Source organism: Pistacia vera, unplaced genomic scaffold (genome assembly GCF_008641045.1).
Source record: "Pistacia vera cultivar Batoury unplaced genomic scaffold, PisVer_v2 Contig501, whole genome shotgun sequence".
Classification (NCBI taxonomy): Eukaryota; Viridiplantae; Streptophyta; class Magnoliopsida; order Sapindales; family Anacardiaceae; genus Pistacia; species Pistacia vera.
This window is the reverse complement of record NW_022196337.1, coordinates 580,122-593,573: the sequence shown is the minus strand read 5'-3', so window position 1 is coordinate 593,573 and position 13,452 is coordinate 580,122. Positions and strand designations below refer to the sequence as shown.

The 13,452-nt window shown below is 35.6% G+C and overlaps 1 protein-coding gene across 1 annotated transcript; it reads right to left on the bottom strand.

Moving 5' to 3' along the window:
- Positions 1–4,007: 4,007 nt before the first annotated feature.
- Positions 4,008–5,850, bottom strand: LOC116105621 (homeobox-leucine zipper protein HAT4-like). The gene is made up of 4 exons (XM_031392031.1): positions 5,506–5,850; positions 4,789–5,099; positions 4,617–4,696; positions 4,008–4,520 (listed from the first exon to the last, which is right to left on the bottom strand). Exons 1-4 carry the CDS (start codon positions 5,678–5,680, stop codon positions 4,199–4,201), a joined length of 888 nt encoding a protein of 295 aa, XP_031247891.1. The 5' UTR covers positions 5,681–5,850; the 3' UTR covers positions 4,008–4,198.
- Between the last annotated feature and the right edge of the window lie 7,602 nt (positions 5,851–13,452).

Below are 13,452 nucleotides of genomic sequence, written 5' to 3'. Positions count from 1 at the left end.
AATATCCAAACTATATTTATTGACTTGTTTGTTTTTATATAGTGTTTTGACACATGTATTTATTAACCATAATATAATTTTATATTTAACATGTTTTAAACAAATTCAAATTATCAAATTTATGAAAATTAAAAAAAAACAAAAGTATATAAATCAAAGATAACTATGTTATTATAGTGTTTGATGTAATATATAACTATTTATTATAACAAAAACAAAATACTAAAAATACATAATGTATAAGTGTTTTGTCAAAACTGGAATTAAATAAAATAAATAGGACTATTGTTGAAAAAGGAAATTATTTATTGATTAAGATGTTTATGTATTCATATGAAAGCCAAATATTTTAGCCTTTTACTTATATCTTGTGAACAGAACATAAGCCAAAAATTAAACAAACCTAAAACATCTTAATTTATTAAAATTAGTTACATTTAGACTTGATAAAAAAAAAAAAAAATGCCCCAACAGTTTTATGTTATTCAAAACAAAATATATCTCATGTAAAAATTTATTTCTCCATTAAAAAACTACTTCTTTGATATGGGTTTAATAGAGAAACAAGTTTTAGTAGGTTTTGAATAATATATAAATTCGTTATTATTATTATTTGAAAATTCTCAAACGAGAATAGAGGTTTTGTATTTGTTGGGTTCTTGTGGTCTTTGGCAATAGCCATGGTCAAAACTCAAAAGACTCTGCAGCCGAAAGAAAAGACTGGTGTTATTCAAGCCATCATCAAATTCTTTCTAACTTCTAAGCCTCAAAAGGTATTAAGTAGTTATAAAATTTCAATTTATAAATATAATTTTATTTTATTTCAAAATTGTCCTTCTTAATATTTTTTTTGAACATCTTTGTTAACCTTAATCAGTAATCATCTCCAATTTTTTGCCTGGATATTAAAAAATAATAGAGTTTAACTATTGTGCAACTTCTAAGTTTAAACAAGAATTTCTTAAAGCAATTCTAAGACAAGAACAATTGATGGGAATATCCATATGGATATTTTATTTCGTTGTTTGATTTCATCTTCCATCCCTTAAAAAATATTATAAAGTAATTTCAAACTATATTTTACGGGGAAAGAAATAAAAGATTTAAAGATGAACTTTTTTTTTAACATACTATGAGAATAAATGCTCTTATGGTAATTATTACTTTATAAAATATATCCCCCCTNATGGGAATATCCATATGGATATTTTGTTTCATTGTTTTATTTCATCTTCCATCCCTTCAAAAATATTATAAAATAATTTCAAACTATATTTTACGGGGAAAGAAATAAAAGTTTAGGGTTTAAGAAAGATAACATACTATGAGAATAAATGCTCTTATGGTAATTATTACTTTATAAAATATATCCCCCTTTTGTTTTACTCTTTTTAATCATTTTTCTATTATTATATTTGCATTTAAAAAAATAGAATATGTGTTTGTTTCCTTATTGAAGAAAATCAATCCGAAATTCCGAATCAAACAATAATTTTTTATTGAAAATTAAAAGTTGGTAGGACTTGTTTTCTATTATCCTATTCTAAGGCTCCGTTTGGTTCACATTTTTACGTTTTTGGGAAAAGTTTTCTGAAAAAAGTTGAATTAGGCGGGTATTACGATGTAGGATTTATAAATTAATAAAATACCCTCTATGTTTGTTTTTTTACAAAACACCCCTATAATAAAACATTAAAAGTTAACAAAAATACCCCCAACCCACCCATCAAATACGGACAGCCAGCCACCACCGCCGGAGGGTGGCCAGAGTCGCCGTATCGGCGCATGACCGGCTGGATCTTGCCGATCGTGCGCCGATATGGCATTTTCCGGCCAGATCCACGGTGGATCTGGCCGCATTTGCTCTTCAACGACGGCCATATCGTTGGCCGTCGTTGACGTCTGGTTACGGCCAAAGATCTGGCCGTCAATGGCCAGATCTTTGGCCTTAGATCTGGCCTTTTCCAGCCAGATCCACCGTAGATCTGGCCGGAAAATGTTAGATCGGCGCACTACCGGCAAGATCCAGTCGGTAGTGTGTCATCCTACCAGATTCCGGCCAACTTCCGGTAGTGGTGGTCGGAATCTGGTTTAATGTGGGTTTAGGGGTGTTTTTGCAATTTTGAAAAAAAAAATTAGGGGTATTTAATTAAATTAACAAATTTAGGGAGTTTAAAAAAAGTTGAATAATATTGGATAATATTGTGAGTTTTTGGGCATTTTACTGTTTAACTTTTTTGGGAATATTAATAATAGTATTCCCAAAAACCAACCAAACGGAGCCTAACATTTTTTCAACTCTATTCAACTAAAAACAATTACATTTCATAATAAAAGTTTATAAATTAATAAAAATACCCCCCATCCCCCCAAGCCACTGCCGACCGCCAGAAGCCACCATCGACCCCAGCCATCGAAACAACAGACTGGATTTAGCCAGTAGTGCGTCAATCTGGTCGTTTTCGGCCAAATCTACCATGGATCTGGCCGTTGAGGACAACCATATTTTAGCTCTTGTTGACGACCAGATCGTAGTCATCAACGAAGGCCAAATTCTGGCCGTAGATCTGACCGTTTTCAGCCAGAATCCACGGTGGATATGGCCGGAAAAGGCCAAATCGGCACACAACCGATCAGATTTAGCTAGTCATACACCATTCCGACTACTGTCGACTACCGTCCAGTGGTGGTGCTCGGCTACCGGCAGTTTTTGGGTGGGTGGGGTGTTTTTGTTAATTTATAAACTTTTATTGTAAGAGGTGTTTAGCTAAATTAACAAATATAAGGGGTTAAAAAATAATCTAAATATTTTCATAAAATGTTTTCCGAAAATGAACCAAACAACTATTCTAATCTTTATCCAACCCTGATATAATTTTCAGATATTATACCGAACACATTCTCAGAATCCTATCATATTTAATTTAATCATATCATATCATATCTTATTCAGGTAGTTTTTCATAATAAATTTTTTCAAATAACCTACCAAACAGCCCTATATTTTTGTATGAAATTATAAGCGGGGTTTAGAAAGAAACTTGGTGGGGGCTTAAATAACACAAATTCACAGCAGACGAGAGTGGGCCGAAGCGGAGGCATATAGTTCCAAACTGTACTGTGTGTATGTATCTATCTCCTGAGAAAGAGCTTTTATCGAATGAACTTTTTGATGGATTAAGTTATCGAGATCTAACCCTAGCGCTAGCAGGAAGAGACTCTTGCAAGTGGTATGATCTGATAGGTCAATTTCAATAAAATTGATTGCTTCTGTGTAGCTACATGGATGGAGCAGTAAAGAACAGAAGAAAAGATGAATATATGCATCGTCCTGACAGCAATTTCAGACGATTAGAACAAATAGAGACAGTCCAGAGTAGAACCAAATTGTTTTCCAAAATAAATAAATTTACCAGAGACAGAAGGTTTTATGTTGTTTCCGTGACCTATATAAACTAATACCAGTACTCGAAGAAGATATTATGAGATATGTTTCAGATATATTGTCCAAGTGATGATATTGGGTGTTGAAGCTGAGGTTAATGATTTGAATTGTAAACAGACACATATACATAGGGCTAAATGAACAAGTCACGTGACGTGAGTAATCTGTCTGGTTGCCGACAATTTTGTTGTGATGGCGACAATAATCACACTTTCTAAAAGCCTAAATGGTGGTTGAGTTGTCTGGTAAATTACGTTTATATTGGTGACTCAAATTAGATGAACCAAATGGTGAAAAGAGGGCCATTTTGATTGGCTTGTTAAACTAAGGAATAAAATAATGTTTATTAATTAGACAACACTTTCTCTCCCTCTCTTGGAAAATCCGGAAATCAAGCCATAACATGGGACTATTAAACAAAAATTAAAAGATAAATTGGTTTATATAAGTATAGTGATTAAATGAAGAGAGATATATTTGCTTTACTCGGTCAAATTAATAATTAGATATTAATGAACTTTACACTCAAAGTTTTTCTCCCTTTGAATGAGTATGACATGAGCAATAAATTAATTACTAATTAGCACTATAATTAAAGCTAACTAATATAGTCAACTTTTTCAAAACATAATTTAGATGGGTCAATCATGCAAAACCAACAAAGACCCACCAAATCATACTACCAACCGTATCTTAGACCTAGACTTTCAACATTCAACACTACTAGTACCCTTTTACATTTCTGATCTCTAATTACGATCGAGGACGGACTGCATCGAACGGTCCATGAGCCATGGGACCCGCTACTGACGCCCATGGGTTGATGGGTATAGCCCTGTGATGGGTCCTGTGATCAACGGCCGAGGGTGGAGCTGATGGTGGGACTCCTACACGCTCGCATGATGGACACATGGTCAGTGTTGTAGGTGGGGTCATTTGCATGTAGAATTGCGGGGAAAATTTCAGTGCTCTCAGCTCCTGAACTTCCTTCTGCAACCGCCTGTTCTCCTCCGTCAGATTTTCACAGCATCTCTTTAAAAACTCACAGTCAACCTCAGTTTGCTTCAGCTTGGTCCTGCAGTATTTCAAAAAAGGGTAAAACTGTCATTGACTAAACTAAACATTCTCGAAAACCCGAACATACCCTCAATATATTGATAAAATATCTCACCTTGCCCTTCTGTTCTGGAACCATACTTCCACTTGTCTAGGCCTGAGGCCTAGCTGCTTAGCCAACGCCATCTTTTGCTTCTGAAAACAACAAACACCATCCATTTGTGAGTTTAAAGTTACCTGTTTGTTTCGTTAGAAAATAAAACTTTCTCGGGAAAACATGTACTTACGGGGTTGAGAGTGTTGTGTTCTTTGAAGCTCTCTTCAAGAATGGCTGACTGATCTTTAGACAACCTGAGCTTCTTTCTTGAAGTATCACCATCTTCTTCGTCACTAATACCACGAGAACAAGCTCTCTCAATCTCGAGCTCTTCTCCATTCGGTTCTCTCTCGCTTCTCTTGCCACTAACACTCGATATCGTACTGTTAGGCGAGGAGACACCCGCTTCTTCTTCGTTATCCGCTTGAGATGGCAACCGGTTCACGTCGATTCCTCGAAGAAAAGACCGGGTCTCAGCACGGCAGGACTCGGAGTTTGGATCTGCATGTGAAACCCCAATAAGATTATGAGATGTTCAACACTTTACTGGTTTAGTTTATTTGAGAAATGAATTATATTGAGGATTTGATCCGAATAATAAGGGAAAAAAAAGCAAAATTAAGGAACTTTTGAGTGTGAAAACAAGAAAGTTTCGTGGAAAACTATTGACAAAAGGTTGTATAAATTAGAAAAAGATATTAAACATGGAAAAGCAAGAAAGTGCGATTTATTTTAATCCAAGTTTCAATGAATGGATGAAAAGAAGAAGCAAAAAACATGAAAAAAAATTATTTCTTTAAACCATATTTGTATCTCCAGATCTGAAACTTTGAAGCCATGCAGATGTAGAAATCACAACAAAACAAACCCAGTGGAAATAAGAACAAAAAACAGTTAGAGAGTATACCTGAAGAAGGGAAGGGTTCATTCCATGAGGGTTTGTGAAGATTGAAGGCAGAAGAAGGAGAAGAAGAAGAAGTAGAAGAAGGAACAAGTGAAGGCATGAGATTAAGGTGTAAGGAATTATGATTCTGAGGAAAGCTCAAGCTAAGACTCAAACCTAGATCGTCTTTCTCAACCATGGTTTTGGTTTGGTTTGAACTTTGAATGAAGTAGATGAGTTATTAATTGTAGAATGGTGAAAGAAACCAGGAAGAAGGGTTCTGGTTTTGAAGAGAGAGAGAGAGAGAGAGAGAGAGAGAGAGAATTGAAAGAGTTGATGGATGGATGGTATGAATGTAGGTAGGGAGTTGGGATTATATAGAAAGAGGAGAATAAGTTTGGAGGTGAGTGTTGTCTGTAAATTCAATGATGACTTTGTGTCAGGAGGCCAATTATGTCAATCATGGCTTCTGCCCCTGAAAAATAATACCTAACTCTGAATTTTTGTCCTCCCCCTTTCTCCATTCAACTTTTTTACCTTCATTAACTATGGTAATTAATTTCATTAATTTTGCAATAGATACCGTACGCAAAATATACATAAATTAGAGAGTGGCATTTAGCATGTTTTTGGAACAAATTAAAGTATTGACAAAGGTATGATTCATACCTTTAATGAGCAAAATCTGAAGTGGAATTAACAATAACATTGATTTAAGTAAGTGGGTTTTGATAGAAAATAACTTGGTGTGATGGCATTTAGCATGTTTTGTTGACAAAGCAACATGCATGATGGCATCATTTAACCATATCACAATCAAACCCACACATGTATCAACTTAATATAATTTTTTTAAATTTATAAATTATAAAAGTAATGTTATTTATTTAAAATAAGTTTTTTAATTTAATATAAATATGTCCATCACTTGTGTTATGAATTGCATGATTTATGTATGTCAATGTCACCAAATCATGGATCATATGAATTCATTGAAATTGAACTATGTAATTATTAATATGTACAACAAGTCAAAATTGAAAAAAAGTGGAGATCCAACCCACCATACCAAAATCAATGCAAATAGTTTGTGTACAAATAAAACACAAGATGATCACCATGAATCTTTTACCTTCAATGCTGTGGCCCACTCACCCACCTGAAAAACACCTCACTCTTTCATTACAGTAAAATCAAACGGCTGAGATTAAAAGTCTGAGGTGGGGTCCAGCTATCCAGTGCTATATAATTAGGACCAAAGTTAAGGTCGACACAACCATCAAATCATGAGTGGATAGTTATTGAGAGGAACCAGACAGATCAACTTTATTTTTGCTCTCTAAGTGGGCCCCATTTCTTTTACCGAGAGGACTCTCTCCAGACAAAACCGTCACTTTCTTAACCTTTTTTATCATTATACAACAACTTTCGTGGATCACATTCGCATTTATCTCCGTGTCTTTCACGCTTTCTTTCTTTCTCTTCTTCGACAAACTTAAGTGTTGTTGACGCTTCAGAAGGGAGCGTATTCATCAGGAGTGGTGTGTCATGCGTGTGATTTTGCAGATGGCTTGAAGAATAAAGCCGAGTAATTGGATGGCTAACATCAAATACGTTTCACACGGCTTTTCACTTATTATATGTAAGAATGTTATTATTATGTTTTTTTCATTTAATCATCTCTCTTGTAAATTAATAATTTAATCATTGTTTTCACTAAACTTTTTAAACAAAGTAAAATCGTTACTTCAACCATTTATTGATCCTCTTTGACTTTTGAATTTACTAAAATAAAACAATAGTCTTTTTAACTTTATCAAGTGAACATATTTAATTATAGAAGATTGTCATATTATATTACTCAAAACATAATTGAAAACAAAAAAAATAGATTTCCAAATATCAGTTTGTTGATGTATCTCGAGTCCAGATATATAGTAAGTGGGTTTCTAAGGGTATTATCCACTTTCGGTTTTAGGGTCTACACGATTTTATCTTAAAAAAGACGTCTCTAAATATTAAAGTTTCATTACGCTATATAAATAACCAAAGCCCTCGTCTCTTAATCAATATGGAACTTTGACACTAATACAGTTAAACCTGATACGTCTTACATTGATTAGATTTATATTTTTTTTTAAATTTTCAAATGTGGAGAGTGTCATATATGTACTAAATTAAACTACAAATATTGTCTTGTTGCTGGAAAAATTGCAAACCAATTTATTGGTCTATTTGAAATACGATTCAAGCAAACCTTTTGAAATTAAATCAAACATAAATTAAGTTGTTAATTATAATTGCACTTGCATATTTAATAGTTATACAAATACTTTTAATGTTAAAATTAGAGACGGGGAATCCCTATCTCTGCTACGGGGATGACAGGGAATCCCCTTTCCCCTTTACAAGGAAGGGGTGAACCTCACCCCACCTCAAACTATAAGGATTTTCCCCTTACAGGGATATCCTGCGGGGATTTTTCCTCGCCTCATTCCCCACGCACGGACAAGTGTTTAGCCTTCCAACAGAGAAAACACAGCCAATTAGTTGTAACTAGACTTGGCAAAACAGGTCCAGACCCGCGGGTCAACCCGTACCCAGGTAAAAAATATAAGGTACGGGTCTAATGCATTTGACCCCTTTTTTTAAACCCGTACCTGGTCCGACCCGTATTATTAACATGTTATACGAGTAAATCCGCGGGTACCCGTCTTTTGTTAAAAGAAAACAGGGGATTTGAAATGAAATCCCTAACTCTAAAACATTTCTCTCGACTCTCAATCTCTCATACTCATTCATTCAGTCATTCTCTCAACTGTCATCCGTTGACCATCATCCCAGTCCCATCATCGCGGCGTCGCCATCTCTGAACTCCTCTCTCTCACAGACCACGTCGTCGGCTCGTCATCTCCTCTCTCTCTCTATCGCAAGACTCACAGCTGTCCTCTCTCACTATCGCACATCGTCGTCGTCATCGTCGCCGTCAACATCTCTTCTCTCACACCACCATTGCAATCGCAGATCGGTGAGTTGGGTTTCTTAAATTTGTGGGTTGGGTTTCTTAAATTGGTGCAAAGACTTTTTGAGGGATTTTTCTTGCATTCAATTATTTTCAACTTGTAGATTATGGTTGTGCAATTTGTGTTAATTGATTTTGTTTTCCTTTGATATCTTTTAGTTTCTGTTGCATCTTTGGCCCTTACCTTTGATAGGTTGTTGCAATTACTGTATTCTACTTGTTAGTGGTTGCATTTTATGCTTTCTTTGCTCCTTTTCTTGGGAATATGCCTTGTTTGTTGCTTACTCTCCAGTGGTATGTGAATTCATTCTATATGATTGTTTTAAGTGAATTGGAAACAGTGACCTGGACTGGACTCAAACAAGAGAAGTGAGTCACTTGGTCAATCCACATGTTAATTTATTGACATTGAAACCTTAATTTTACCAATTCAGGGACTGGTCCTTGGTAGTGTTTGGAAAAAGGTTTTACTCTTATCAAGTGCATGCCTCGTCCTTGTTTCTTTTCCTTGTGAGTGGAAGGCAGTTATGGGTCAAACCTAAAGCGCCTTCATAAAAATTGATGGCTTGGTTTCAGACCCAAGTACAATGTAAAGTACTAACCAGATTGAGCACAGGATTAAATTTGCTAGTCAGGATTAGTTTATTTTGAATCGATTTACATTTCGGAGATATAAATATTTTTCCTCCCAAAATTTTTTTGTAACTGGTGTAAGCTTGTTTTGCAAGAATTGGGGAAAAGAGAGAAGCTGTTACTGTGTAGTTTGTATGCCTTCTGATTTTTGTATATAGCTTCTCTTGTTTCTCCTTATCTATTCTTCACTTATTTCTCTGAGTAGTCTTAGGGGTTATTTTTGCAATTTCTAATTTTCTTCGTAGGTATTTTTATTGTCTCTTAATTTGTAATGTTTTATTCAATAGTTGACTAATGTTTTGTGAGTGTTATGCCCTGTTGTTGAGTCAGGTATGTATGTGTTTGTCAAGGTTTACTACATTGTTCAAGAAATATCGGTTAGTGCTAATTGGTGGATATGGTCTGATGTATTTCTCTACATGGAGCAAGTTTTAAGTTCTGGTGGTTTCATAACGGGGTTGGCAGTTTAAGTGGGGCAGTAAGTAGAAATTCTGCAGTAGTCTCACTATCTTTCTTTTTATTTTATTTTATCATACTTCTCCAATTTCTTAATGAGCTCAGCTTGAGTTTTATTTTTTTCAACCTTCAAAGTTCTTGTCGAATATGGGATTAGAAACTTTTTGAAATTTCTAACCTTGCACCCAACTTGATTGATCTTTGATGATGATATGTTTTCAATGGTTTATGACTCATTGTTTGGTGCTGATAATTAAGTATGTTAAAATTTAAGCTTAAGTGATTTTAACATTTCCACTTTTATAATGTTCGTCATCTTTGTAATCACGTGTTAGTATTATGCACTTAGGTCAAACACTTAATCAATAAATTTCAGCCAGGTCTTAGTTTGTTATAGTTTGAGTATAGCTCGGTTCTTTTATTTTTATTTCTATGTGAACAATAATATAATGGTAAACATTTTGTTATTACTATGGCATACAGTTGTTTAATTTTTGTATAATTAGTTGTTATGAAAGCTTAAAGGTTATGTTAGTTTGATATATAGGTGTTTATCCATGAAGAATGTCTATATGGATATGCACTTGGACTTGGCTATATGGATATGAGTTTACAGGTAACATGTTAATATAATATTTCATATATTTTATTATTTACATTTATTAATATTTGTAGTTGATCACTGTTTTGTAGATGATGATGTGAATGATGATTCGGATGATAATCTTGATGTGTCATTAACTAATCCCAAGACTGTGGAATCAAGAGACTCTATCACCCTCACCCCCACTGTGGGATGAACATGTTAACATAATATTTTATATATTTTATTTTTTACATTTATTAATATTTGCAGTTGATCATTGTTTTGTAGATGATGATATAGATGATGATTCGGATGATGATCTTGATGTGTCATTAACTAATCTCAGGACTGTGGAATCAAGAGACTCTATCACTCCTACTGTGGGATGAACATTTGTTGCCTTAAGAATGTTTTTTGTTGAATATTGGATTATATATTTGTTTATTTTAGTTGGTATTTGTAGTTTATTGAGTGATTGTGTTTGTTTATGTGTATTAGTGATTATGTATTTGTTTATTTTGGTTGGTATTTGTAGTTTTGTATTATATGTTATTGACTTATTGTGTTTGTTTATGTGTTATTTGTTTATTTTAGTTCGTATTTGTTTATATTCTAAATTGAATTGAATTTAGAGTAGTTGATTTTGGGGATGTAAATGTAAAAAATTAAAACTGTAGGAATTTTTGGGGTGTAATTGTCATAATTGAAAACTATTGGAGGTGAAACCGCAAAAACTAAAACCTAGAGAGAGAAAAAAGGGGTACCCACGGGTCCACCTGTACCTGCATAGGGTAGGGTATGGGCCTAATTTTTTGGACCCGTATTGAACCAGTACCCGTGATGACCCAACCCCAACCCGGGCCACCCACCCATTTTGCCAGCTCTAATTGTAACAGAGAAAACAGATGGTGGTGGCGACCATATATGATCGTTCTCAAACACTCATAAACACCCAGCACCACCCAAACACCTAAAACCACCCATCTAACACCAATACCACCACATAGCCCCATAAAAACCTCATCACTACTCAAACTAAATCAACCAGCAACCAACACCGAAAACCCATTAGCACGGCCTTTCCAATTTTTGTGTTTCTAGAGAATTTAACAGATATGAGATAGTGAAAGAGAGATAATAGGTGGTGGTGGGTATGTGTGCCATTGTGCGGTGTAACGACATCGGTTGTGGAGACTTGAGTAGCATCATCGGTTGTGGAGACTTGAGTAGCATCACAGCGTTGGTTATGGCCTGTGGGTGTGGAAAGTCGAAGAGGATACTTGAGTTGAGCGACGGAAAATGGAATTAGGATTGGGTCTGTGGGAAAAATGGGTTTACACACGGAGGACAATTCTATAATTATTTAAATATATCAAAAGCAATATGATAATTTACTAGCAGGTGAGAACGAGGCGAGGAAACCTTTATCCCTATCCCTGCCTAGCTTAGGGTTGGACAGGAAAAAAGTCCATCTCTAATTAAAACCATTGTTTTAAAAGCTGACTCGGCCCAGCCGTTCAACCAGGACCCTGAAGCTTCAACGAGCCGGGTTTGTACTTTTCCTATTAACCCAAAACCCTAGGATTTGTATGGATGATTGGCGAGCAATTGACCGTCGGAATCTTAGGGCTTTTGAAGATAAAGCGCCGGTGAATGTAATGGTGGTGACATCGTTGATTTCCGGTGAGTAAATCGACCAGAAATCGAACAAATCTGGCAGCGGCAACGATGGGATTTCGCTAGCGATTGGAGAGGCTAACGGGGGTGGGGTGAGGTGGGTTTTGGTCGGGAGGAGGAGGGGAGTGATTCCTAGGTGATGGGGAGGGTTGTCGTCGCCGGCGTGGATGAGATCTGGCCTGGAATACCCACGCCGGCGTTGGTGAGATCTGGCTGAAATCGAACCTATTTCGGCCAGATCTTGGATAGATTTTAGTGGAAATGGGCTCAGGGGATGATTGGGTTTCATCTGGGGTGTCGTCGCCGCCAATCGGTCGCTGGTCGATTTGCATTTAGGGTGTGTTTGATAAAGTTCAAACATCTAGGGACTTACATGTAATTTTTAGGGGTGTATTTGCTGAATTTTAAAATTTTTTGTCAACCGGTTTGACTAGTGGTTAAATCGGTCAACCCGGGACCCGGAAACTTTGCCGGGTTGCACCCCGGGTTGGGTTTTAAAACACAATGAAATTACTATGTCATTAATCTAATAATATTATTGAATTGAAATACAAAAAAATTAATCTATATATATAGTGATGTAATATCGTTACAATATTTTCATATTACATATTATTCATTGAGTTATTACTCATATTAAAAATCAATTTATATTAAATTGTTATAGGTTTTTAAAAGTAACTATGAATTAGTTGAAATAGTAGGGCTCGGAAGCATAGTGGAGCCGAAGTTTAAGCAACCCCAACGTCAAGAAAAAGGATGTAGATTTGTGGGGTACGAGTGACGTAAGTAATGAGAAAGAGGAAAGGAGACAAGAGAGAGTGGAGTTCACGTGGGAAGAGTGGGGTGAGAGAAATTAGGAAGGAAAAAGAGTGGAAGAAAAAACCTGCCTTCCTCTCTCCGTCTCTCTCCCTAACTCACGTGGCCCAACATGTCTTGCCTGGAGACACGTGCTCCCTCACTCCTCGACCCCACAGCTCACACGATCGTGCGTGTCATCTTGTCCCTCCATGCTCCGACACTCTCTTCTTCACAATCATTTGAAGTGATCCCCTCTCTACACACGCTCCATATTATAGGCTAACTCTTCCACCTAATTGGAGCGTGTAAAACACACGGGGAGATGAATCCTATTTGTTTATATCAACCGTTTGTTCCATATCTGTATCCATACTAGGTCCGTGTCTACATCCAGGTTTTTCTTAGCATGAATTTACAAAAAAACCCTTATTTAAAAATGAAAATAACCAAGGCAACCCTGAGATGAGAGAGGTTCGTTAGTCCCTAATTAAAGAAAGTGGCAGGGTTTAATGATTGAGGAATATGATAATTATTACAATTTAATTTTCTGTAGACGCGCGCACACACACACACACACAGTATAATCTGTCTGTAACAATAATTTGGTCAAAATTTGAATAGGATGTCACCCTCTCGTGTTGCTAATTAATCATAACAAATTCCTTAGATGAATTATGTTACCACATGGAAATTCCTTTAGATATTATGTTTGTGACAAAAATAATTTATGTTACACAAAAACAGTGGTATGATAATTAATAAACGTGAAAGTTTTAGTAAATGAGAAAAATAAAAT

What these genes read in the sequence shown, in the direction of transcription:
- LOC116105621 (XM_031392031.1), bottom strand. Translation starts at nt 5,680, where the DNA reads ATGGTTGAGAAAGACGATCTAGGTTTGAGTCTTAGCTTGAGCTTTCCT. An exon ending in TGAACCCTTCCCTTCTTCAG is followed by an intron (nt 5,100 to 5,505) that starts GTATACTCTCTA and finishes TTTCACATGCAG; the next exon opens with ATCCAAACTCCGAGTCCTGC. An exon ending in TTCCAGAACAGAAGGGCAAG is followed by an intron (nt 4,521 to 4,616) that starts GTGAGATATTTT and finishes GAAATACTGCAG; the next exon opens with GACCAAGCTGAAGCAAACTG.